This window comes from Rousettus aegyptiacus, unplaced genomic scaffold (genome assembly GCF_014176215.1).
Source record: "Rousettus aegyptiacus isolate mRouAeg1 unplaced genomic scaffold, mRouAeg1.p scaffold_m13_p_17, whole genome shotgun sequence".
In the NCBI taxonomy this organism is placed as follows: Eukaryota; Metazoa; Chordata; class Mammalia; order Chiroptera; family Pteropodidae; genus Rousettus; species Rousettus aegyptiacus.
Genome location: NW_023416292.1, coordinates 23,619,119 through 23,643,982, shown reverse-complemented (window position 1 = coordinate 23,643,982; position 24,864 = coordinate 23,619,119). Strand labels below are relative to the sequence as shown.

Genomic DNA, 24,864 nt, shown 5'->3' with positions numbered 1-24,864 from the left:
AGAATTTACATCAAAATCCATAATCATATTTATCTGACTTGAAAACTCGACATTTTTTTTTTACCTGAATGTGAATAATTTCCTCAAGGGTAGCAAATTTAATGGGAACGAACGTAATTCATGTTTATTAAAGAATGGAGTTGTATGGATGCAGTGGTCTCAAAATATCTTAATGATAAAGAAGCTGTTTAAGGCATTCTTATTGTAAGTGACAAAAATGCTGGTGAGGAAATAAGGGTTTTTCCACTCCCACTCTGCCAGTGCTATGTATTTGGCAATAAACACATTAGACAGACCCAGAATCTAGACCTCAAACAATAGACACAAAGAAAAATGGCCTCAGAAATTCCTGAGATATCTAGACACCAGATTTTCAGAGACAGAAAGGTCGAAGCACCAGTACATTTAATGTTCGTAGCACCTGCATGGGATCCACCCACTGGTGATGGATTCTGTATAGGCAAAAGCAGTCAGAGCAGCAGGCCCCAAGCCAGAGCTACTGACCCAGGACATATCATGAAGTGACTGCTGAGGGGTATGAGCCAGTCTGGAAGACTTTGAAGTCCAACAGGTGAGAGCAAACCATTTCAGGTCCTACCTCCCACAGACGACTCCCCACAGCATCCTTTCAAACAGTTTTTCCAGCTACCTTCTTGAATGTAGAAGATAATGCATCTCAGGCGCACTCAGTGCTTTCTCATGTGCCTGTTGCCGTGCGGTGGTCAGAACAGCCCCATCCCACAATTCCTGAACTCAAGAAGGACTTCTGGGTGGTGTCGGCTCAGTGAGGAATGAGCACCAATGCTGGCATGTAAGAGCTGCGTCACCGGGACAGAAATTTTTTCCCAACGTGGCTTCTCTGATGCTGAACAAGGTATGAAGTTCGGGCGAAGCCTTTTCCACACATGTCACACTGATAGGGTTTTTCTCCTGTGTGGATTTTTTGATGCTCGATAAGGCTTCTGCTCCTAGTGAAACTTCTCTCACACTCATCACATGTGTAAGACATGAGGACCTCAACACTCCCCTCGGACCTCTCCACCCTCCCCTGATTCTCACAGGTCCCTCCACGTTCCGGATCCTGAACATCCTTATCACCGTGGACCCTCCGATGCCTCAGGAGATGCGAATTCCGCCTAAAGGTCTTGCCGCATGTGTTGCACTGATATGGCTTTTCCCCCGTGTGGATTCTGTGATGTTCGAGGAGGCTGCAGCTCTGGCTGAAGGCCTTCCCGCAGTCCTCACACTCGTAGGGCTTCTCCCCAGTGTGAGTTCTCTGGTGCTTGATGAGGTTTGAGCTGTGACTGAAGACCTTCCCACATTCGTCACACTCATAGGGTTTCTCACCAGTGTGGACTCTCTGATGAATGATGAGGGCAGAGCTCCCGATGAAGGACTTGCCACACTCCTCACATTCGTAGGGTTTCTCGCCCGTGTGGATTCTCCTGTGCTTAGTCAGGCCTGAGCTCTGAGCAAAACTCTTTCCACATTCATGGCAAACGTGCCGCCTCTTCCCCGTGGTGATTTTCTGCTTCCTTTGTAAGCTGCCGTCCTGCTCTCCGGCTTCTGCACTGGTGCGTATCTGGGAGACGGCTTCGCCCAGGTGGCACGGTGTCTGCTCGGGCTCCTGTTCTGGGTGTTCCTCACCTAGAGGCAAGTCCCTGATTTCACCACCTGAAATGACAAATGGGCGGTCATGGTCAATTACACCCTGGCTTGGAGGAGAGTTGTCTGAGGAGTCCCGGGAGGCAAGATTTATAGAGGGTGATGAGGGTTTAGGCACGAGAGGAAGGACACAAAAAGGAGGGAGAATAAGGGTGCCGGCAAGAAGAAGGGTACAAACGAGAATGCACGAAGAGGAGCCAGATAGGGCTGGGCGCACAAAGGAGGAACTGGGTGTCTGCTTATATACAACTCCCTCGGCTTTGAGAGAACTTGAGGTTCTCCTCCGAGAGACGAACTCTTACCGAGTTCAGGCTAGAACCTCTGCTGAGAAACAAAATTGGCATCGACTGGCATGTCCCAGTGCGTGTGTGTTGGGAATCGCCCTCATGTCACAGCACAGGGGACGCAGGAGCGGAGGCCGGTTTCCCACTGAGTGGTTTCCCCCTGTTCTAGTCACCAGCCACAGGCTTAGCCAGCTGCCCTCTCCTCCCTGAGCAGCCCGCCAATCTCTGCGGTGCCCTGGCTGGCTTGGCAGATTCCGCCTTGTTTTCTTCACACCATTTAGCAATGTCTGAAATTGGACGGTTAGCCTATTTGCTGTCTTCCCCGACCAGAATGTAAGCTCCACCGCGTAGGGGGCTCCATTCACTCCTGTTAAACGGATGGAGATCACCGTCTTGTCAGAAAATCGATTCTTTCCGAACGTAAATGTCAATAAAGTCTTACTGTGTCCAGGTCGGGATAGGATAGCTGTCCCCACTGTTTGAAACTTCCCTCTTAATCTGTGTCACAGGGAAGAAGATCTGTGACGGGGACCCTGACGTGAAACTGGTTGGAGGCGACAGAATTCATACCGCTCGGGAGTTAATCCTCACCTCCGTCGGCGGAGGGCCGGGATCCCACAGACTCATGCTTGAGAGGCGCCTTCATCGGCCGGAACTGGGTACTTCGGGACCTCTGAGCCGGTGTCAACACTGCCATCTTGGAACACAGCCGTTGCCCCTGGTCACCACCTGAGACCTAGAAGTTTATGCATTCATCAGACCCTCCTATCGTGCTCTATTTGTGCTAGTACCTTCTCTTTTCCGGGCGCAATTTCCATGGGCTTTGTAACTAACTGTTAATTCACTTAATGCACACGACAACCCCATGAGCTTGGTTCTACTCCCGTCTCTGTGTCTGTCTGTAATGGTGAAACCGAGGTACAGAGTTTATGGAACTCGTCCAAGGTCACCCAGCCAATTGGTGACGACGCTGCCACGGGAGCTCTGACCATTACTCTCTGATCCCTCCTCGTTTACATGTGCACTTCTGTGAAAACCCTTTGGGAATTGGGGCTAAGTTCTCAGGGAATACTGCTATCTCTTCTTACCTGAAAAATGAGGATAATAATCTCTAGCTTACAGGCTTTGGGGGATGGGTAAATAAGGACCACGTATGGGAAAGCACCCAACACTGGGCCCTGCTCGTGGTATGTCCCCCTTCACACAGGCTCCCCTCCAGACGTTCACACCCAAGTTACGGTTTTCAAGTGACTTTCTCATCAGCGGCTCAGAAGTTCCCAAATCCCTATAAGGAATGAGGAGCCTGAAGATACATGACTGGAAATAACTTCTCAGTTACGGGCCAAGGGCGCAGGAGATCCCAGTTGAGAACCCTGGTCTCCCGGTCGCTGGCTAGGAGGCTCTGGCCACATGTCCCCCGAAGGAACGTTCGCGAGGACACGACATAAGGCCAAGAGAAAACAATCTCTAGAAACAGGCAAGAAGATGCAGGGAAAAACATGAACCCGCTTGATACCAAAAGTTTGACATCTGTGGTCCATGGGCTCCCTCCCAAGTGGCCTGTGAACCTAGCTAGAAAAAGTTATTCTTTTTTATCACTAGCCTCTAAGGGCAATCTCGCATTTCCTTATTTTCTTCCGTCATACGTGGAAGCGACAAAGCAAGCAAGTTGGCGTAAGGGTACCCAGGGCTCTGTCACCTACGGAAACTGCGGATGTTTTCACGTGACAGCACAACCGGGCAAATGTTGTCCAAGTCACTCGTGCTTGTGCTTGCCACGCTTCGACACGATCCGTTATTAGGCCCGTCCCTAGAGCTTACTATCCAGTGCTTTTGTTTTTAACAAGCACGTGTATAACTTTCTCACAAATCTGGCCAACGCTGGGCTACCTGTATTCGGATATTATTGAGATCTTTTGCAATCCTTTATGTTTTCATCCATATGTTTAAAGAGGTTATTACGAGAAGGGGTCCGGAGACTTCACCTGACTGCCAAGGGGGTTCACCGTGCACAGAGAGACTGAGCACACGTGGATCTTGGAGGAATGCCCCCCACTCCGTCCTCGAGAATTCGGGAGCACACAGAACACGGCTCTCGGACGCTAAGCTGCTTCTCTACCTGCCGCCTGGGCTCGTCCAGCTGCCGCTCCGGACCCTCCAGCAGCACCACGGCCTCCTCGCCGCTCTCCGGACACCGTCCCCGCACCCGGGCCCGCAGCTCCGCGGGCAGGACGGCCAGGAACTGCTCCAGCACCAGCAGCTCCACGATCTGCTCCTTGCTGCGCGTCTCGGGCCGCAGCCACAGCCGGCAGAGCTGCCGGAGCCGGCGCAGCGCGGCGCGGGGCCCCGCGGCCTCAGGGTAGCGGAAGCCGCGGAAGCGCAGGCGGCAGCGCTCGGGGCTCGAAGCGGCGCTGTGGCTCGAACCCGCCTCCTCGTCCTCCACCTTCACCGTCAGCATCCCGGCCCGGTCCTCCGCAGACGCGGCGCCCAGGGCGGCGCTCGGTCTCGACGGCCGCGCCATCCCGGGCCAGGGCGCTCCTCGCGCCCCCTCTGCGTGGCCAGGCGCCAGGACCCCGCTGCGGCAAACGGCACAGGCGTCTCCCTCGGCGGCGCCCCGCCCTGCACCCTGAAGGATGTCAGGTTCAGACGGAGCGCCCTCCCGACGCCGGAGGAAAGAGGCTGCGGCTCTGGAAGCGCGGGTGCGCGCCGCCACCGCCTCCTGGGCGCTCTAGGCAGCGCGTCTTGGTGGTCGTCCCCGCGTCCACCCGACCGCAGCCGCGTCCCCGTCTCCAGGGAGGCCGTCAGGGAAGAGAGATGAAGGGCTCTGTGTAAGAAATCCTCTTTGAGGTCCCCAACGCTCTGGTGTAAGCTTAACTGAAAAGCTGGCATAAAGTTGACAAATTCAGAAGAAAGCAGAGTTTCCTGAGAGCCCTTAGAGCTCCACCTGGGCCTTCCGTTTCTCTGGAAACATCAAAGAAGTCGACCACACAGCCATGTACTTCCTTGGAGGAGTAGTGGCCGCGCCCAGTCCTTTTCCCCTCCAGCTGCCGTTCTCTTTCTCCCCATCAAGCCGAACTACTTGAAAGGAAGCACTCCTGCTCAGACCCTAGTCCTCACCTTCCACTCATTCTTAACATACTGTAGGCGGCAAAACGTCAACAAAGTCATCGAGATTGGTCAAGTAGGTAAATAACATATTGGGAGCCTGGTTTCTCATGTCAAAGAAGGAGTTACAAACATGGAAAAAAGAAAGGCCAAGATGAATCATGTAGTATATTGGAAACGAGAGTGTCAGAGTGAACTCAAGGTCACAACATCCATAGTTACTTGTAGAAATACAGATGTAGGTATGTAGGTGTATAGATGTATAAATACTTGATAAGTCGTGCTGCAATATTTTGATATCTAAATGGGAAAAAATTGATACAAACACAAAAATTAATTCCTGGAGTTTAAACACTTAGAAGTCAACAACCAAGACTTTCATATTTTTAGAAGAAAATCAGGAGCATTTCTTTATGCTCGAGTAAAGCAAAATTTCTTTAAAAATACACAAACTGCACAAAATGTGAAGGAAAAATAGTAAATTCGGCAACACTAAAATTTAAAAGATACCAGAAACAATCGGAAACAACAAAAAACTGACAGAAGCTATATAGTCAACAAGGATCAATATCAAGAATATATAATGAGCTTCTACAAATAAGAGAAAAACAAACAAAAATTGACAAGGAATATGCACAGGCAATTTATAGATGAAGAATCTGGAATGCCAGCACCCCAATTAAGCAAATTGTAATTTCCTCAAAAATTTTTTCATTCTTCCCATTAGAAGACCTGTATTACAAAAAATCTTTCGAATAAAATAAATCTATTTCATTAATAAAAAGTGTGGAAATTTGTCTTTTCTCTTGTTATAGATGTACATAAAATCCTTGATTTTGCCTCTTAGCCCTCGAAATATAAAATATTTACTTTTGGCATTTTATAGAAAACATTTGCTGACTCCTATTTTAGGTCATAGCTTTCCTAAAGAACAAAAATATATTCTAAAATTTATTTTCCCATATGTTATCTGAAAGATATTCCATCAGTCAATATTTGAAATTCCCATCAGATACTAACTGGATTAATTTTATAGTTATCTCATGTAAAATTTATAGATTAATTGGCCTACCAAGTAGTTTACAATTCCAAAAGAAAAAAATTTACATAAAATATGACATTTTTAGAGAATTTTAGTTCTAACCTTATCCATTGTGACATTTTCACTATACATGTGACCATTCATTTATAATATTCCTAGTTGCCATTTCCTAACTCAGCGTAGTTTATGGCAGGGTACCATACCAGTCCTCATCTCTTTCAATCATTTTACTAAAATTCTACTTACATCAAATGATCGAATTAATTCGGTCCTATTCCATTTCCCCTTTTCATCGTTTAGAATCTTAGCACCAGAAAAACAAAGAAAGAAAGAAAGAAAGAAAGAAAGAAAGAAAGAAAGAAAGAAGGCAAGCAATATTCTTAAATTCCGACTTAGTTTTTCTGTCACTTTCCAAGAGTGACAACTATCTGAGAAGGTCAATTTAACTGTAGAGAATGCAGATGACGGTAATCCCTATGTACATTTTAAGATGGGGGAAAATGATCTTGTATGAAATGTTTGCCATTTCAGAGAATGAACAAAGTCAGTGCAGAAAATGTTTCTGAAATTAACTGGAAATGGAGACATCTAGAAGGCTGAGTTAGCTGCTTCCCTGTTTCTGAGGTAGAAGAGTGTCTGAATTTAAGAATGAAAAAGCATCACTCTGGCCCTCAGCTGGCTAAGGAGCTGAGCCCAAATTTTTATTCCAACAGTTCTGGTTCTCGCTTCCAGTAGGAACAAGTGGGGTTGGGAAGTCATTAATAAACGTATTTCCACCATGAAGATGGTGGACAAGATCATTTCTATGGGATAAACGGGAGGGGCATGGGAGATAGGAACCCTCCAACAACCCGTAAAGTTAAGGAGGGAGGAGGTGAGACTGGGAGGAGCGAAGGCTAAGTTACCAAGAGGGTTAAAGGCAAATATCCCGGTAGAGGGGAGCATTCGACAGCAGAGGGATTCATTGGTGCGAATTTTCTTTATGTTCCCTCGGGGGCTCGCGTTGGGAAATGTAGATCCTAACACAGGCGCAGCCAGGCCCCTAGACCCACTCCGGACAAAGAGCGTCCCAAACCCCAGCGCGGCCTCGCGACCCGCGCGCGGAGGGGGCGGTGCCTGGCAACCGGCCGGGAGCGGGAGCGCGCGCGGGGCCGCGGCCCGCGCGCTTGCGTGAGCGGGACTCGCCCGCCTGCCGCGCGCTCGGTGGTAACCGCCCGGCTTGGGCCGCTTGGGCACCTGTGACGGCGCGGCTCATGGCGCCGGTGTCCCGGTCCCGCTTCCCCGAGGACACCTCGGGCTCTCGGATACGGCGACGCAGCTCGTCCAGGGGCGGCCGTTCCCGCTCTCGCTCCCGCGGCCGCGAGGGCCTCGGGCCTCCGAGCGGCGGGGCGGGCGTCGGCGGGCCTCACCCCCTCAGTCGCGCCGGGCCTCGAGAGCCGCCCGGGCTCCGCAGCTGCGCGTCCGTGTCCTGTTCGAGCTACCGCGGCGGGTACCGCGACCTTCAACACGCTTGTGCGGCGGAAGAGCGCAGGAGGGAGGAGGAGAGCTACCGGCAGCGGCGGCTGAGGGAGAGGGCGAGGATCGCGGAGCTGGGCGCTCCCGAGGTGTGGGGGCTGTCGCCGAGGTTTCCGGAGCCGGATTCCGACGAGCACAGCCCCGTGGAAGGTGAAGAGGCGAAAACTCAGAAGACCAGCAGTTCAGATATCGGCTCCGAAGGAAGAAGGAAAAAGAAGACCAGTCGTTCAAAACACAGGAAAACAAAGAAAAAATCCAAAAGAAAGTATAGGGACTCTTCTGATAATAGTGACACTGATTCAGACTCTGACAGAAATACTAGCTCTGATGACGAGAAAAAGAGAGCAAAAAAAGCCAAGAAGAAAGAGAGGAAAAAGAGACGCGGAAGGAAAACCCCCAAGAAAAAGAGGACTAAAAAAGAGCCCAGTGACTCAAGCTTTAAGGATTCCGGAGAACTGCTGGAATATGTCTGGGCCGAGCGCTCAAAGGCCGCGGGTGCCATGGAGCTGATAGGTCCGGAAGCACCTCCGGTACCTGCCTCCCAGGACGAGAAACCCTTGAACTACGGCCACGCCCTGCTCCCAGGCGAAGGTGCAGCCATGGCTGAGTATGTAAAAGCTGGAAAGCGCATCCCACGAAGAGGTGAGATTGGGCTGACGAGTGAAGAGATCGCTTCGTTTGAATGCTCGGGTTATGTGATGAGTGGGAGCCGACATCGCAGAATGGAAGCAGTGCGGCTGCGGAAAGAGAACCAGATCTACAGTGCTGACGAGAAGAGAGCTCTGGCCTCCTTCAACCAGGAAGAAAGACGGAGGAGGGAGAGTAAGATTCTAGCCAGTTTCCGAGAGATGGTGCACAGAAAGACCAAAGGGAAAGATGACAAGTAAGGACTTTCGTTGTACTGCAGGACTGACCAACAATGTTCTGGTCAATGTTCAACCAAGCACTATTAAAAGGCTTTATGGTGCTACTGTATCTACTATTTTAGTAAGTCCTTCTAGAAAAAGCTGCTTTTTTAGATCTCGTTAGCAATATGTTTTTAATTTAAAAGTAACACATGCACAAGGTTTTAAAAATATTCAAACACTACAGGAGGAGAGTCCGTAAAATGTCGATCTTTTACACAAGTTCCTGATCTTTATCCCTAAAGAACTCCCTTTTTGGTGTCTTCTGTATATGTCCATGAGTTCTGTGTATATACAAGCATATTTGTTGCAGAGTAAAGGTCGATGCTATCAACCCGAAGGTACCCCACCACCATCACCACCGTTGCCTTGGCTTCATTGCCTCCTGGAACAATTAATTAGCCCCAGGGAAAACCAGAAGAATTCCAGAAAGAAAAAAGGATTCAATAGAGTGTATACTAATAGTTGTATTAAAAAGACAGTTAAAAAAATAGGGGATCTATACTGAGTTATGTAACTGAAAAGTCCGGCGGGAGGACGGGTTTCCTGGATGGCTTTAACAGGACTTTGGCTTCTTTCTTTATGGGTCATTTTCCTCTTAAGGCTGATTTCCCTCAAATAAAAAAAGGGCTGACAAAGCTCCTGAGTTTGGTTATATACTTCCCGATGACGTTTTTGTCTTGGCATGGCAAAGAAGAATCCTGAGGTTCTGCCTAATTGGATTAGCTTAGGTCACATGCCTACCTTCAAAAAAGATGTTGCCAAGGAACTAAATTGACCTATTCCTGGAGCTGTAGGTTTGGCCAGCTTATGGGCTACATGGAGGAAGGAAAAGGGTCCCTGAATGAAAGGAATCACACCACGCTGTACACATGGATCTATACCTTACTTTTTTCATTTTACACACCTTGGCGGTGTTTTATCAATGCATATAACTCTACCTCATTGTTTGTAATGACTTTATAGTGTTCTAGTGTATGAAAGGACCCTATTTTATTGGATGTTTAAGATGTTTTGTTTATTTTATGATTACAGAACACAAGTGAAAAATCTTTGTGGATATATGAATGTATTATCTGTAGCATATTCATCTAGAAATAGAATGATCAGGTTAAAAAGAATCCTTTGGGTATCTGAAAATGGCCACTTAGAAGTGGAATTATTGGATCAAAGGGAAGATATTAGATGCTTTCTGTGTGCTAGGCACTATGGCAGATATTATAAACCAAGGAACGACTTGAGCTTGGCCCCTGCCACCACTGAATTTCACGTTCTCCTGGAGAGACTTTAAAAAGCTACAGGTAAATAAATACAAATTGTAGTATGCTGTGAAGAAATAAGGGGCTAGAGACACTAATAGAAGAATGTTTTTGATGGTGTGGACAGGAAATTCTAAGAATGTCATGTTTAAGCTCCATGTGCTTCGAAACCATAATACATATTACAACATTGCTTTCCAAATAAGATGGCACCAGTTTACATACTTACATACCCGTATGGTACTTCTAAACTTTTTGTAGTCTTGTTTATTTTTTCTTTTGTTTCCCTTGCCTAAGGATCTCATTGTGGTTTTACTTTGCATTTCGGAAGATTAGTGAGGTGGAGCATCTTTTCATATGTCTATTGTCCTCTTTGGAGAAATGTCTGTTGAGGTCCTTTGCCCATTTTTTAATTGGATTGTTGTTAAGTAGTATGAATTTTTGATAAATTTTGTTTATTAATCCCTTATCAGATATATCATTGGCAAATATATTATCCCATTCAGTAGTTTGCCTTTTGGTTTTGTTGATGGTTTCCTTTGCTGTGCAAAATCTTTTTAGTTTGATGTAGAGCCATTTATTTATTTTTCCTTTTCTTTCCTTTTGCCTGAGGATCTCATGGTTTTAATTTGTATTTCTCTGACAATTAGTGATGTTGAGCATCTTTTTATGTGTCTGTTGGTGTACTTCTAAACCTTTCGATCTTTGCCAATCTGATAAGTGAAGGTGGCATTTCATGCTTTATCATTTATTTCTTTTTTTATCTTTATTTTATTTCTTTTTATCTTTTATTTCTTTAAGAGTATAATTGAGCATTTTTTCATATATATACGTGAGTCTTTTTTTAAAACAGATTGCAAGGATCTCTCAGCTTACAATCCCTTATTTATTTATTTTTATTTTTTTATGCCTACAGCACCTGGTCTTCCTAGGTAGTCTCCCATTCAAGTACTAACCAGGCCAACCCTGCTTAGCTTCTGAGATCAGACAGGATGGGGCTGTAGACTTGTAATTCTTTTTTGTGTACATGTGAGCTACCCACATTATAACCTTTGCTCATTTTCCTACTGGGTTGTTGATCTGTTTTCTTACTGAGCATAGAACTTTTCAAATAATAAATAAATTAGCTCTTTCATGTATCTTACAGATGTCTACCTTCTATTTTTACTTTTGAATTGCTTTTTCTGAGAAACACTTGATCATATTGCCCTTTAAGTCCTAAAAAGAGTCCCTAACACCAGTCGTACAACATCTTTGTCTTCCTTCCTTGGGAGAAAGATGTATCTAAGAAACTATAATTTCTAAGGAAACCAACATGAGATTTGTGGGTCTTTTTTTCAAAAAGACAGAATACACACAATGCAACAGATTGTCATTGTAATGCCTATAGCAGAGTTCTCATGACAGCATTTGGTGCTATCGTTATGCTTAACTTGCTTTTTTAAGTGTTGCTGTTAGGAGACTGGCCAGTTAATCAGTCCTAAACGAGATTTGAAAGTTGCAATTTGTGGGTCATTTGTCACAAGAGAGCAAATAATAGGAATTAGAACAAATTTTTTTAAAAGTAGTTTTTCCAGAGTATGTGGTTATAGGTTGTGGAATAGAAGAAGATGGCACATCAGAAATTTTGTGCCATATTTAGGTTTCCAGAAACCATTAGAATCATTTTATTATTAAACTATATTCAAAGAGGAAGTGAAACAGATCAAATAGCTGGTTTTAACCACCTGAGTTACACTGAATTTTAGTCAGCGCTGAGAAACAGCCCGAGAAAGCAAACTAGTGAGGCTACTGCTGATTAATTTACAGTTGATGAATTTTATAAGACATCATTAAGTTTCTCCTTTGATGACTTTATAGCATTATCTAAAATAGCATTTCACAAAATATAAAACTCACCCACTGGCGTAAGGGGTCCAGTGGGTATTTCATGGTACATTTGTTTTTAAATTGTGTAATGCAAGAGAAAATATTTCTTACCCATAACTACCAGCAGCTTAGGGAGTGAGAAATTACAGATCTGGCAAAATTGCTGTTTGTTTGTTTTTTTCTTAACAAATTCAGCTGGATTTTTATGAGAATAAAATGTAAGATTTCACTATCAAGCATGAGGGAGTTTTTTGGTTTGAGATGTATTTATTTTTGCCATGTTAAGGGAGTATCCATTCATTCCTAATTTATTGGGAAATTTCCCATTTAATCAGAAATGCATGTTGAATTTTGTTAAGTGACTTTCTAGCATTTATGGAGATAATGTGATTTTTCTTTCTTAGCCAATGATTAGAATGATGTAAAGTTCTAGATTTTCCATTACGAAACTGTGGGTTAAGTTTTTTAGATTCATTCATAGGGTTTCGATTGTTCAGAACAATCCCTGGTCACATAATTTTCTATTTCGAAATTTAGAATAATGTATAAGATCTTGCTGTGTGAATGGAAGTGGGGAGAAGAGCAGAAAGCAGCATTACAAAAGGGTTACTAACTTCATGTTACTATATGGTAGCATGACTTGCATTATAGTAGTGCCTCTACTTATCATACAGAAAATGAAAACTTCATATTGAATATCTTATGAATGGACCTAATAGAAACGTATCGACAAAGAATTTAGTTTTAAAAAATGAGGATAATCCTGGAAAATGAAAATCTCAAATTCGAAAATTGATTTGTATTAGGGATGTGTAGTCTGCCCTGGTAAAAATGGTATTTTGACTTATTCTCACGTTATCTACCTCTATCCCTTCCAAAAGATACATACCACTTGAATTAAAATTAGACGACTTGAGTTTTTTTAAAAAAGCTCTTCTTTGTTAAGCTTCATTAAAGGGTTTTGATTTTCATGAGATAGCCAGTGGAATACCAATAATCAAAGCTTTGATAATATGAGTGACATTCAAGACACCAGTCACTTTAGGGAGTTTGAAAGTTGAGAGTATGTGAATTCTGATATATTTACTTCCTTTTTGAATTAAATTTCATGTTTATCCTTCATATTTTTTTTGGAAAAAGCCCTTTTTTAGAAATAGATGTTTTTCATTATATGTTTTTCATTCAAGACAGAATACTAACTTCTAATTATTAAAATATTTGCATTGACTGGATTTTAGAAAATGTTTTAAAGTAATTTTTTCTTTTGCTTTTAAAATATATTTTTAAGCTTCAAACATTCAAGAAGAAAAAGATAACTGCGATCATGCAATTCGTTTTTTTTTCTTTCCTGTTAAGATAATTTCAATACTTGAAATAGTAAATTACATGACATAAAAATGGTTAGTATGATATTTAATGGTGTTTCAAGACTATTAACTGGTTAAACCAGTTTGTATAGATTTTAAAATAGGTGTTGGAATGTAGTTCGAGGCTGGCAAGAGAGAATATTTCTCTGTTCTTCCGTAGAGTTTATTTTGGTAAAGTACAATCCCACGCTTACCCCACCCCCAGCACCTCGTCCCAGCACCTACATTCATTGCAAAGTACGGATGATTATTCTCTCCTGCAGTAACAGACTTAATTTTTTATTACCTTAAACTTTTCAACCCAAATATATGTTCATTGTTCAATGTAATCCTCAGACTACTTCGACCCTTATTTTTGCCACTGTGTTTGAAGATTTTTTAAATTGGGGAGAAATGGTAAAGTATGTGTCTTTTTGTAATTAAATGAGTGAGCAAAGGGAAATGCCGGCTGCTTGTGATAACAGTAAACTGAGCTGGGTGGTTTTTATATGAATAAAATAAATTTTGACTTAAAAATGAAAATCCTCCTAAGGTCTCATCCACAGGCCTGTCCCAGCCGCGGGCGCCGGAACGCGCGGCGGGCGCAGGACACCATCGAGCTGCGGTCTCGGTCCTCCGGATTTCCTAGAGCGGAGAGCGCGTGCGCAAGGTGGGAGCGGGCCCCCGGGGAGCCCAGAAGGTGCTGGGGGGCGTTCGGCTCTTGCTGCGGGTCCCTAGCGGGCGAGCGGTGACTGCTGCGAGCTGCCGAGGAACTGCGGCGCAGGGTGGGGAAGCATTTCGTCCCCTTTGGGCGCCGAGAAGCCTTTTCGCGACAGAGGGCCGCTCAGACTGGGTGTCCAGGGCAGGAGGCGTCACTGCCGGGCCTGTGAGCCGGCAGAGCCGTGGAATTCGGACACCCTGCACCGCCTTTTGCTGCTTTCCATCCGTAGAGCACAATTTTAATAGGCATTCAAGGTAAGCCGTAGAAGGTGCTATTTGAGCAGAACCTGAAGGAGGTAGATTCTGCTTTCTAGGCAGCAAGAACAGCAAATGCAAAGGCCCTAAAGCGGGAGGGTGCTGGACATATTCGGGAAACAGCAGCGCAACCAGAGTGTCGGAGCACCGTGGACAGCGTGGAGATTGATCTCGCAAAAATCGGGGGGAGGGGAGGCCGAAGATAAGTGGGCATTGTATTTTGTAAGTAATTTTGTCATTTCTTGTGAAAGGTTTGTGGAGGATTTTGAGCAGGCGAATAACGTCTGATTTACGTTTTAAAGCGTTTATAGCTGGGAACTCGAGAATAAACTGTAGAGGGGCAACTATGAAATCATAGAAATGTCAAAGTTAGGAGACGATTGCTAGCAATTCAGGTAGGAGATAAGTGGTCTACCATGAAGGTGGAGCCAAAGGATTTGCTGTTGGATCAGATGTAGGTTTTGAGAGTAAGAGAAACGACAAAGGTCGATTTAAGGTTTTTGGCCTGTGACTATTGAGATATTGGAAGGAAGATCTGAGGTTAGCTTCGAGACCTCAAGTAAGTTATTTAACTCTCTATGTCTGTTTCCTTCTCTGTTCAGTGACCTTAGTAATAGTATCCTTCTTGATAGGGTTGCACTAGTAATGCCAGCTTGTTTTATTATGCAGAGACATGGTTATGCTAGCTTGTTTTATTATGCTGAGACATGAAGAGCGAATGGGCATTCATGAGAAAATTGGAACGTTGAAGATGTTCCAGGCAAAGGGGTAAGATGTGGAAGGGCCCAGGATCAGGAAAGAGTATTGCAAGTTTGAGGGACTGAAAGTTCATTAGATCATGAGAAAATTTTAAGCTGTATTAAATATTTTGAACCTGACCCTAAGGGTAATGATGAGCCATTAAATGCAATATTCATAGCAAAAACATAGAAGCAGTCTTATTTATTTTTTATCTTTTCCCCCTCAACATTTTGAGGATTTTCACATCAACAGAACAATTGAAAGAATAGTGCATGGAATACTCTATACCCCTAATGTAGCAGCACTGGTTAACTTCCTGGTGTTTGTACATTCTCTTTCCACATGCCCCCCCCCTCCCACACACACACACAATTCTTTCTCCTGACACATTTGAAAATAACTTTTAGCACTGCCTCTTAAGAATAAGGATATTCTATTACATGATCACAAAACCATTCCCCACCTAAGAAAGTTCCCTATTGGGATCTACAGACTTCTGTAAAGGGTCAAGTTGGGCATGTTTTCAGCTTTGCGGGTGGGATGCAGGCGGCAGTTGATCCTGCCAGGGTGGTTAGTGCAAAGCAAGTGTGACGAGACCTAAGCCGGGGGTGTAGCCGCGTCCGGCAAAGCCTTGTCTACAGAGAAAGGCCCTGGGCTCTGTTTGGTCTGTTGGGCCATATCATTCATACTTAGATTTCTGAATGCTTCAAAACATATTATTTGTACCTTTTTTTTTTAACTAAAGCCAATTTTACATTGCATTTTGCTGTGTTTCTTTCATCTAGAATGGTATCTTCCCCATACCTTTTTATTTTTATGGATCTGATTGTTTTGAACACCTCATGCCTGCTGTACATGAGCTGCATTCTGGATTTATCTGGAAGTTTCCTCATTGTTCGATTTACGTTAAACATTTTTAGTAAAAATACTAGACAGATGGGAGGGCACAAGGTCAGTTGTTTTACTGTTGGGGCTTCTAGGTTTGGTCACTGGATTAGGTTTGTGATATTTTCATTTTTCCATTTGTAGTCAACAAGCAATGTGTACGGATTCATCAAAATGGTGAGAAAGTGCTTTTCCCAGTGGTTCTACCCATTTGTGGCCTTTGAATCCATCATTTTACCTAGGGCTACAGTAATAGATTTTTTAAATCTATTATTCCTGCTATGTTAGCTGTCAAGCTTATGTAAAACACTTTTCTCATTTTGTACATATGTTCCTTTTTTAGGAGTGGTTGTCTTGGACAGAAAAGAATCACTATTAATTATGGGAAATGTACACACTCACTGAAGGGATATCGCTGTTTTTATTGTTACCATTGCTACTACTGCTGCTTCTCTGGTTCTTGTTCAGGTGTTCCCAGGAGCACTCTGAGGACGCGGCCCAACGAGAGCTCTTCAGAGCGGAGCTGGCTGAGGCAGGATGGCGACGGCATGGGGCAGTGCCCCTTCCCTGGCCACCCCAAATCTGAAGAAGGAGGCTCGGCACTCTGCCTGGGGACAGGGATTCCAGCTGCAGGGAAGCAGCACGGGCCTTGGGCAGGAGCCGTGGGGCAAACAATTCAGGCAGCTGCGCTACGAGGAGACCACAGGGCCCCGTGAGGCTCTGGCCCGGCTCCGGCAGCTCTGCCGGCTGTGGCTGCGGCCCGAGACACACAGCAAGGAGCAGATCCTGGAGCTGCTGGTGCTGGAGCAGTTCCTGGCCATCCTGCCCGCGGAGCTGCGGGCCCGGGTGCGGGGACGGTGTCTGGAGAGTGGTGAGGAGGTGGTGGTGGTGCTGGAGGACGTGGAGAAGGACATTGGAGTCACAGCACAGCAGGTGGGAGAGTCAGGTGCACTCTGCGGGAACTGAGCGGTGCACAGAGCTCCGCCGGGGCTGGGGCGCTCAGCTCTGGGTCCATCTCCTTTCAGTTCACTCTTCGTTGCTGTGGGTCTCATCTTCCCTCTGCCAGGAGGGAGCTGTGTGCTCCCTGGTTCCTTAGCCTTTTTCCTCCTCAAAGGTGTCTCTTCACTCTCTTTCCTAATGAGGAAGTGTTTTTATGAACAGCAGTTCTCTCCTGAGCCCACATGTACCTACTTGTCCCTAGGACCCAGACCAGGCAAAGAAACAGGACATGCTGGTGGCGGAGACAGCCCCTCCAGAAGCAGGGTCTGCGCAGCAGGTGCCACCCGTGTGTGAGCTGCCAAAGCCTGGCCCGGAGAAGGGTAAGAACGACCCGTGTCATGTCTTTCTTCCTGCGAGGAGCCCTACTCCGTGTCTTAGGCACTTTGTTTTGGTTTTTCTTTCGAGTCATGTTCACTGAGGTATAGTTTACATTCTGTTAATTTATTCTTCGTAAGTGTCAGGTCAGTGAACTTTTACAAACAGGAAGTAACTGCAGTCCTCGAATTGCCACCACAATCCAGATACCAGAGATTTCTATCACCCCAAACTTTTCCCTTGTGCCCCTCTGTATTTTTTTGTTTTTAAATTACAACTGAAGGCTTTTCTTGTGTGGCACTTCACCTCATTACTGTAGGTGAATAGAGAGTGCTGGTTCCTCACCCAAGGGAACAAATTCGAGCCATATGCTTCATCACTCATTTATTCTTTCTGCCTCCAAGTTATTGTAAATGGCTGCTTTTCTTTCCAAATGTCACCTGTATTATTATTTCCTTTGACACCGAAATACCGCCTTTTAATTTCTGTCCCTGTCATTTTTCTTTCTCTTTCCAGTCCGATATAAGCCACGCTCCCTTTTTTTGTTGTTTTAATGTCTGTCATCTTGGTGCTTCTGTTGAAGTCAAGTTACTGCCTGTTCATTCCCCATCATTTAAACACAGACTCATTAATGTTGCTCTCTCCTTAAAACCCTTCAGTGAGCTGAGTAATTAGTCTTTCAACCTTTTGTTTTGATATTTGAAAAATTCTATAATAAAAAGTAAAAACTAAAAATAAGGAAAAAAGCACTGCTTTCAGAGACTCCCAGTAACTGTTAACAAAGGCCTCACAGGTCGTCTTTTGGCATCTGCTGACCTCGCAGCCTCATGTCCACTAATATAACCAATTGGTTCTGATTTGCTTGAGCCTTTTAGCATTGACAGTTCCATGTCTGCGGGGGAAGCCCCCTATTCCCAGACAAATCGGGACGGTTACCCTTTGTCCCACCTGCTCACCCTGTCTTCCCATCATGCCCGTCTGCATTCCCTTTCATGTTTGCTCCTTGCGGTCTCTCTCTCCGAGCCTCTCCTGCCTTGCTTCTTCCATCTGGGATACTTCTTCCTCACTCTTCCTGAGTAATTCCTGCTAATCACGCAAGTCCTTCCCCAAGTCCCCCAAGTCTGGGTCAGGTCTCCCGCTTATGTTCCTAGCGGGTGTTCTCCTGTCACAGAACCAATCACATTATACTACAGTCACTGGTTACTTTCTCTTTTTCTGCCAGACAGAAAGGCAGGGCCTTTGTTCTATTTTCTGGGTCCATTATAGCCCTTGGCCTAGAGTAGACCTTCAATAAATGTCTATTTGTGGAATGGCCAATTTTGATTCTAAAGCCTTCTTTTACCAATGACCTACTTCCCGGTTTTGGATTCCACTTTAAACCCCTTTTCTGGAGGTTTAAGGTTCAATTTACTTTCCTACAGTCACACAGCTAGTCATTGATAAAATCGGCACCATATCTGCATTTTATTATTTTCCATTAAAGTGGCATCCCTTTCTTATTGGCCTCATGGTTCTCAATTGACCTAGCTTTTTAATTTTGCATGTGACAAACCATTTTTAAGACTATATAGCCATTTCCTTTAAGACAGTTTGCTAGCTTCTGTGTGTGTCATGTGATAAAGTTCAAACCATGTAAATAAGTCACCTCCCACCACAATCCCCACACGCCCCAAAGGCAGCCAGCGTTAGTTTCTTGCGTATCATTCCATATGTATTCTATACAAGCACAAGCATCCACAACATTTCCTCTTTGCATAAAAGGGTTCATTTAAAAATTTTCCTTCTAATTGCAGATTTCTTTCCCCAAGCACCAAAAACCAAGTAATTGGTGACATATATTTCATGTTTCAGGAGAGGAGACAGAGATTGAGAAGGGGAAGCCGGTTGCAGGGACAGACTGCTGCAGAGGAGTGGGATCGTCTGGGAATAGATCTGAGTCCACAGAGGCTCATGATGAGGGCTCGAACTTGGAAAGGCAGCAGGCCAAGGCCGAGGAGAAGACTGACTCCAAATACTCCGAATGTGAGGAGGGATTCGTCCAGCACTCGCACCCGATTAAACATGAAAGTGCATACAAGGGAGAAAAGCTCTGTGAATCTGAAGTGTGTCAGAGCCCCAGTCATACAGGACGCCACACAGTCCACTCTAGAGAGAAGGGTCATCGGTGTCAAGAGTGTGGGAAAGCTTTTCAGAGAAGTTCACACCTTGTCAGACATCAGAAAACCCATCTCGGTGAGAAGCCTTATCAGTGCAAGGAGTGCGAAAAAGTTTTTAGCCAGAATGCCGGCCTCTTGGAACATCTCAGAATTCACACTGGAGAGAGGCCTTTTCTGTGCATCCACTGCGGAAAGAACTTTAGGCGCAGCTCTCACCTAAATCGTCACCAGAGAATTCACAGTCAGGAGGAGCCCTGCCAGTGCGAGGAGTGTGGAAAAACCTTTAGTCAGGCTCTGCTCCTCACCCACCACCAGAGAACCCACAGCCACTCCAGAAGCCACCAGTGTAACGAGTGTGGGAAAGCCTTCACTTTGACCTCAGACCTTATTCGACATCACAGGATTCACACTGGAGAAAAACCCTTCAAGTGTGATGTATGCCAGAAAGCCTTCCGACTAAACTCACACCTCACTCAGCATGTTCGAACCCACAACGAAGAAAAACCCTATGAGTGTAAGGAGTGTGGGGAAGCCTTCAGGCAGAGGTCAGGTCTTTTTCAACATCAAAGATATCACCACAAAGACAGACCACCTTGCTGAGCTGCCCCCTTCTTATATGACATCAGAAATAGCACATTAACAAGCAAACAGCACTTTAGGAAAAGTCACTCTAGCCAACTCTAGCATCAGAGAATTTTGGGGGGCCAACTGGAGACCATCTCTCCTCATTCTCTCTGCTTTGTTTTTCTTGAAGTCAATTTTGGGCCACAATAATTTGACCCTTGATGACACTGTGGGTTCTTTACTGTAGGACTTTTCAGAGCCTTTAACATGGTGAACACACAGTGATGCATCTCCAGTTGGCAGAGCCTCGTGATTGAGTGAGGGCACTGAAGTCAGCAGTGAATTAAGTGTCCATAGATTTACAAGCTTAAGCAGAACAGGAGCAGTTTGATATCTTTGTTGATGCTATAGCAACGGATGCCTATAAAATAAAACTAATTGGTGTTTGAAAGCATGCCATACTCAAAGGTATCTCCAAGTGCGGGTCAATGGTGACCATTTCCCCTCACTGGCTTTACCAACTCCCACATTCCCCCACCCACAACCAGCAGAAGCATTGGGGAGGCAAAGATAATCCAGGTTTACATTTGCCATCCCCCTCCCTGCCACGGCACCTCATTGATTCAAGGTAGAAATTAAGGTTTCATTTATACTAGAGAAGAGATAAGTCATTTGAATGAACCATGCTGAATTAATCCAAGTAGCAGCTGTCTTAGGTGACAACTCCAGTGCTGGTCGAGTGACTGCTGCATAGACATGATTCAATAAATGTCTGGGGAAAGGAATTGGACTTTTTAAATTTGATACTGGTGATGTGATTTTTAAAATGTTGCTGGTTCTAAAATTCTTGGAAAGTCAAACAAGTCAGCTTGGAGGAGATCATGATCTTTGTATTATGAATACCAAAGGTCACCGTAATGACGAAGAGCAGTAAGCTTAGGGGAGGCCACTTCCAAACCTGTCACCAGGGAGTTGACCACCCCTTGCTGGTTGGTGGTAGCTGCTTGGCGTTGTGCTATCTGGAGAAGGCTCCACAGTTTGTTGTGGGAGTGGGAAGATGGTGAACCAGCATGGATCGCTAAGAGTTTGATTCAACTGCCTGTGGTTTAAAAACAAAAAGAGCAAGTATGGCTTTATAACAGTTTGTTTTTCTTAAATAGAAAAGGCTGGAGACAAGCAGTCCAGGACTGGCAAGTGCTTCATTGACATCGCTAGGCCCCCTGGCCTCTGCTTTTCTGCTCCACCATCCTAGTGCACACCTTCAGTCCTTAAGGTCACCATGTGATTCTCCACAGCTCCTCAGTCTCCAGCCATCGCATGCAAAATGTGGACAAAACACAGAGGGACAAAAGGAAGCTCCTCCCGATTCAGTCAGCTTCCTTGGGGCAGTCTTCCCCAGATGGCTTCAGCACTGTGTCATAGACCTAAAGTCAGGGGAGGGAGGTCGGGAGGTGTGTCTCATTCTGGGCTGCAGAGTACCTGGCTGGAAACAGACTTTGTCACTAAAAAGAAGGGGGAGAATGAATGCCGAAAGAGGCACTCACCAGTCTTTGACCCATTTCCTATTCCTTCTCACTCTGACCTTACTGGGTGCAAGCTGATCAGAAGAACAGTTAGTACCATTTTCTTGAGGAGAAACCAGATCTGTATATGAAGCAGCAGTAACTTCTTTAGAAATTAAAGAACTTCATGGAATGTCAGTCATATTCCACTGCTTAGGAAGCCATAAAGCTATCTTTTATTCTGCCTTTTTTAATAAAATTAAGTTGATATCAGGGATTTCCGCCCCGCTGTTTTGAGGGCTCTACCAATGTCAGTATCTAAATGCTTAGCTCCATATCATAGTTTAAACCTATCTATTTCTGTTTAGTTTAAGAAGGAAAGAACATAAATATTTTTATTCTCATTAAAAAGCAATGACAGATTCCAAGCACGAAGAATTATATATTTATGTATATATGTGTGGGTATATATGTGTGCCTGTACATATACACACTCTAAATTCTAATCAGTTGGTATTGATAATTTGTTTTCTGCTCAATTTTTAACAATTTCCATGTTTTAATATCTTCATACATTCTTACTAAATTAATTTATGCTTATGATAGTTCAATACATTGTGAAGTCATTGAAAAATATAAGGAAAATCATTGTCTCATTCCAAATATAACCTTTAATATATTTTAAAATACTGATCTTTGTTATGCATAGAAACACTACTTTCTCACTGGTTATATCATGAACAATTTTCATTTGTAACAGGACAATTTCCCTATCTGCCTACTCTATTCTAGTCCAGTTCTGCCATAATCCCAAGTGGACAGCCGTGCGATCCTTCTCTGACCACTGAAGATGGCACCAGGAGGGGCCCGTCTCTTAGGCGTTTATGCCAGGAATAGTACAGAGCCAGAACCATTTTTGTGGTTACATAAAAACCACATAGAGACAAACCACTGCAGTGATAGGCAAAAGAATGAAACCAATTCCTGAAGCAGGGATCCCATGAAGGCCCAGATTGCCCCAGAAGAAGTGACTCAGCCCCCTGCTTCTGTGGTCTACCTACAAACTGGTCTTGGGAGTCCATGGAATAACCTTATGTCCTTTAATAAAGGTTTCCTTTAAATTAGTTTGGGTGGGTTTCCGAACATTATCAGCAAATAAAAAATGCCCCTGATGAAGACACTTTGATCACTAAAAGTCTTCATGAAAGAGAATTTTCAAAATGTTATACGATATTCGATGGTACACAACTCCATTGTTGGTCATCTAGGTTATCCATAGTTTTTTCACTGTCAACTATTTCAGTGAACATCCTTGTACATACAATTTAGCTCTGTTATAGAATTATTTCCCTTCATTCAGTTCCCCTAACTGGAATCAATGAGTCAAAGGGTAGGCGCATTTTCTAATGCTTTTGATGTGTTTGCCAGATCGCCCTCCCCAAAGGTCATACTAATCTGTACATCCTATTAGTCTGCGAAAATGCCCATTTTTCTAAACCCGCATCAACTCTGGAAATTCTTCTTTTGAATGTTTCACAGTCTAGTGCATACAAAATTGCTCTGCTTTTAAAAGAGTTTTTAAAGAATATTTTTACATCAAAAGTGAACATACTTTCATGTTCGGTCATTTATAATTCAGTTTTGTGAACAGCCATGTTCTTTGCCGAATTTTTCTATTAGAGGCTTTTACTTTTAAACAGCAGTGTCCTTAAACATGAAATAGGGGAGCCGTATGTGAAAATTTTAAATGTGCATGCCTTCTGCCAAATCAATTCGAATCCGCAATTTTTACCCTAGAATTATAAGAGAATATAAAGCTATTCAGTGGTGTTCTCTGAAGCACTACTTTCTAAGGAAAAAATGGAACCTAAGTATACATCACTAGAGATAGTAATCCAAATTATGGCGCACACGTACAATGGAGTACTATTTCGCTGTTATAAAGTGAGCTGGTACATAAGATTTCTGAAAAAACTAAAGTGCCAAATTATCTTATAATCCTATACGTGGTTTAAAATATATAGATACTTACTAAACGTTTATTGAGTGTAGCTATGTGGCACGTGCGGTCCTGGGAAGACCTACACAAAACATGAACAATGGTTAATCCTGGGGAGTGGGAACACTTCATATTGTAGTCAACGCGACTCGAGGTTTTCTTGTGCCTAAGTATATTTAAATTTTAAAAAATTGTGTGGCTTGCTGTATTGTAATTGTTTATTCACCTGCTCTGTCCCTCTTCCTCCATCTTTCCCCCGCAGCAGGATGTGAGGACCCCAGAGACAGACTCAGTTCTGCTTTTACCATCCTGTTGGGTTTTTACTGCAACGATTTGCATCAATGAGGGCGGTGCTTGGGTCGTCGGCTAGGCAGCGGCGGGGCTGCGGGTCCGCCCCGCGCACCAGAGAGACGCGGGGCCGTGTCCTAGAAAGGTCGGACGCTGCGCCGCCGGGGCGCGCTGCGGCCGGAGCGGCCGCGGCCACTCGGCGCGCGGGGTCCTTCCGCGAGGGCGTCTTTCCCGGGCACGTTTGCTCTGCTTGATCACGAGGCCGGCCAGTCTTCGTTGTGCACTGTCGCTCCGCCAGCCAGCATTAGACGCGCGTTTATCGGGTGCCCACTGTGAGTCCAGCGCTGGGTGCTGGGGACGACCTCAGGAAGGGACTGTCCTGGCCCGCCGCGTCCTGGCCCCCAGCCGCTTTGTCCCTCCGCGTGACGCCCTCCAGGTGTTGGTTGGAGACCAGGTACGAGCCTGCGCTGTCCTCGCGGAGCTGGGGCGGTGGCGCTTGGGGTGTAACCTGTAGACGCCACGACGAGACACCCCGCCTCCTTGTGGGCTTACAGGACAGAAGAGTTTTCAGTCTGTAGATTAGGGGTGCTCTCTCTTGTCCAAAAGAAGGTGCTCTGCCAGCGTTGGTGCTCATTCCTCACTGAGCCATCACCGCCCAGGAGCCCTTCCTGAGTTGTGTGCTGGGGCTGTCCTAACTAGCAAATGTCACCAGGCCTGTGAGAAAGCACCGAAATGTTTGTCATCACAAATAATAATTTTCTGCTGCGATCTGGTGCGCAATTTGGTAATATCATAGTTCAGGTCATGAAAAGTTATTTCTGCTGCCATCTTCTGTTTTTTTTTTTTTTTTTTTTTGAGTAACGTGCATGTGTATTATATCATAAAAGTTTATTTTCCGCTGCCATCTGGTTTGCATTTTAGGAATAACGGCCGTTTATGCGATCACGACGATTTATTACCTGTCCTAATGTGCATCTTGCAAGTAACACCAGTGTAATAAAATATATCCTTTTTCTGCGATCTAGTGGACATTTTGGGAATAACAGCACAGTGCATGTCATTAAAAATGTTTTCATGAAGCTTTCCTGTGCATTTTGAAATCAGGACTTATGGGTGTGGGGTTATGAAGTTTTTCTGTGCTGCCATTTCAGGTGAATCTTGGGTTGAACACAGCAGTGTATGTCATGAAAAATTATTTTTCCATGTCGTTGGCATTTAAAAAATAACACCCCAGTGTAAGTCATCATGAATACTCATCGTTTGCTACTCTCCTGTACACTTTTTTGAGAATAACACGCGAGTGTATGCCATCATTTTTATGTGCCCTCGTCTACTGAGCGTCTTATAATAACGTCAGAATGTAAGTAATAAAAAGATATCTGACGCAATCTGTGTGGATTTTAGAAATAAAGCCAGAGTGTAAGAAATAAAAAGTTATTCTGTGCTGCCA

The 24,864-nt window shown here is 44.7% G+C and overlaps 3 protein-coding genes across 6 annotated transcripts; 2 read left to right on the top strand and 1 right to left on the bottom strand.

The window, feature by feature from the left end:
• Nucleotides 1-97: 97 nt before the first annotated feature.
• Nucleotides 98-7,299, bottom strand: LOC107502905 (zinc finger protein with KRAB and SCAN domains 4). Its single transcript, XM_016130672.2, has 4 exons — nucleotides 6,343-7,299; nucleotides 4,069-5,354; nucleotides 2,541-2,685; nucleotides 98-1,674 (listed from the first exon to the last, which is right to left on the bottom strand). The coding sequence occupies exons 2-4, from the start codon at nucleotides 4,468-4,470 to the stop codon at nucleotides 824-826; spliced, it is 1,398 nt and encodes a 465-aa protein (XP_015986158.2). The 5' UTR covers nucleotides 4,471-5,354; nucleotides 6,343-7,299; the 3' UTR covers nucleotides 98-823.
• On the top strand, nucleotides 7,292-9,461 carry LOC107502854 (NKAP-like protein). The gene has a single exon (XM_016130543.2). It carries the CDS (start codon nucleotides 7,350-7,352, stop codon nucleotides 8,496-8,498), a length of 1,149 nt encoding a protein of 382 aa, XP_015986029.1. The 5' UTR covers nucleotides 7,292-7,349; the 3' UTR covers nucleotides 8,499-9,461.
• On the top strand, nucleotides 8,470-24,864 carry ZSCAN26 (zinc finger and SCAN domain containing 26). Of its 4 annotated transcripts, XM_036235204.1 has the most exons (6): nucleotides 13,741-13,965; nucleotides 14,635-14,733; nucleotides 16,060-16,524; nucleotides 16,793-16,910; nucleotides 18,757-23,868; nucleotides 24,336-24,864. In XM_036235204.1, exons 3-5 carry the CDS (start codon nucleotides 16,129-16,131, stop codon nucleotides 19,659-19,661), a joined length of 1,419 nt encoding a protein of 472 aa, XP_036091097.1. In that variant the 5' UTR covers nucleotides 13,741-13,965; nucleotides 14,635-14,733; nucleotides 16,060-16,128; the 3' UTR covers nucleotides 19,662-23,868; nucleotides 24,336-24,864. The 4 variants fall into 4 exon arrangements, with proteins under 4 accessions (XP_015985616.1, XP_036091097.1, XP_015985458.1 ...); XM_016130130.2 differs by lacking the exons at nucleotides 13,741-13,965; nucleotides 14,635-14,733 and adding an exon at nucleotides 8,470-8,494; XM_016129972.2 differs by lacking the exon at nucleotides 14,635-14,733.

Coding starts and splice junctions, on each gene's coding strand:
- LOC107502905 (XM_016130672.2), bottom strand. CDS start 4,470: ATGGCGCGGCCGTCGAGACCGAGCGCCGCCCTGGGCGCCGCGTCTGCG. Junction 2,686..4,068: donor TGGACGAGCCCAGGCGGCAG/GTAGAGAAGCAG, acceptor ATAAACTTCTAG/GTCTCAGGTGGTGACCAGGG. Junction 1,675..2,540: donor CCGGCCCTCCGCCGACGGAG/GTGAGGATTAAC, acceptor TTGTCATTTCAG/GTGGTGAAATCAGGGACTTG.
- ZSCAN26 (XM_016130130.2), top strand. CDS start 16,129: ATGGCGACGGCATGGGGCAGTGCCCCTTCCCTGGCCACCCCAAATCTG. Junction 16,525..16,792: donor TTGGAGTCACAGCACAGCAG/GTGGGAGAGTCA, acceptor ACTTGTCCCTAG/GACCCAGACCAGGCAAAGAA. Junction 16,911..18,756: donor AAAGCCTGGCCCGGAGAAGG/GTAAGAACGACC, acceptor TTCATGTTTCAG/GAGAGGAGACAGAGATTGAG.
- LOC107502854 (XM_016130543.2), top strand. CDS start 7,350: ATGGCGCCGGTGTCCCGGTCCCGCTTCCCCGAGGACACCTCGGGCTCT.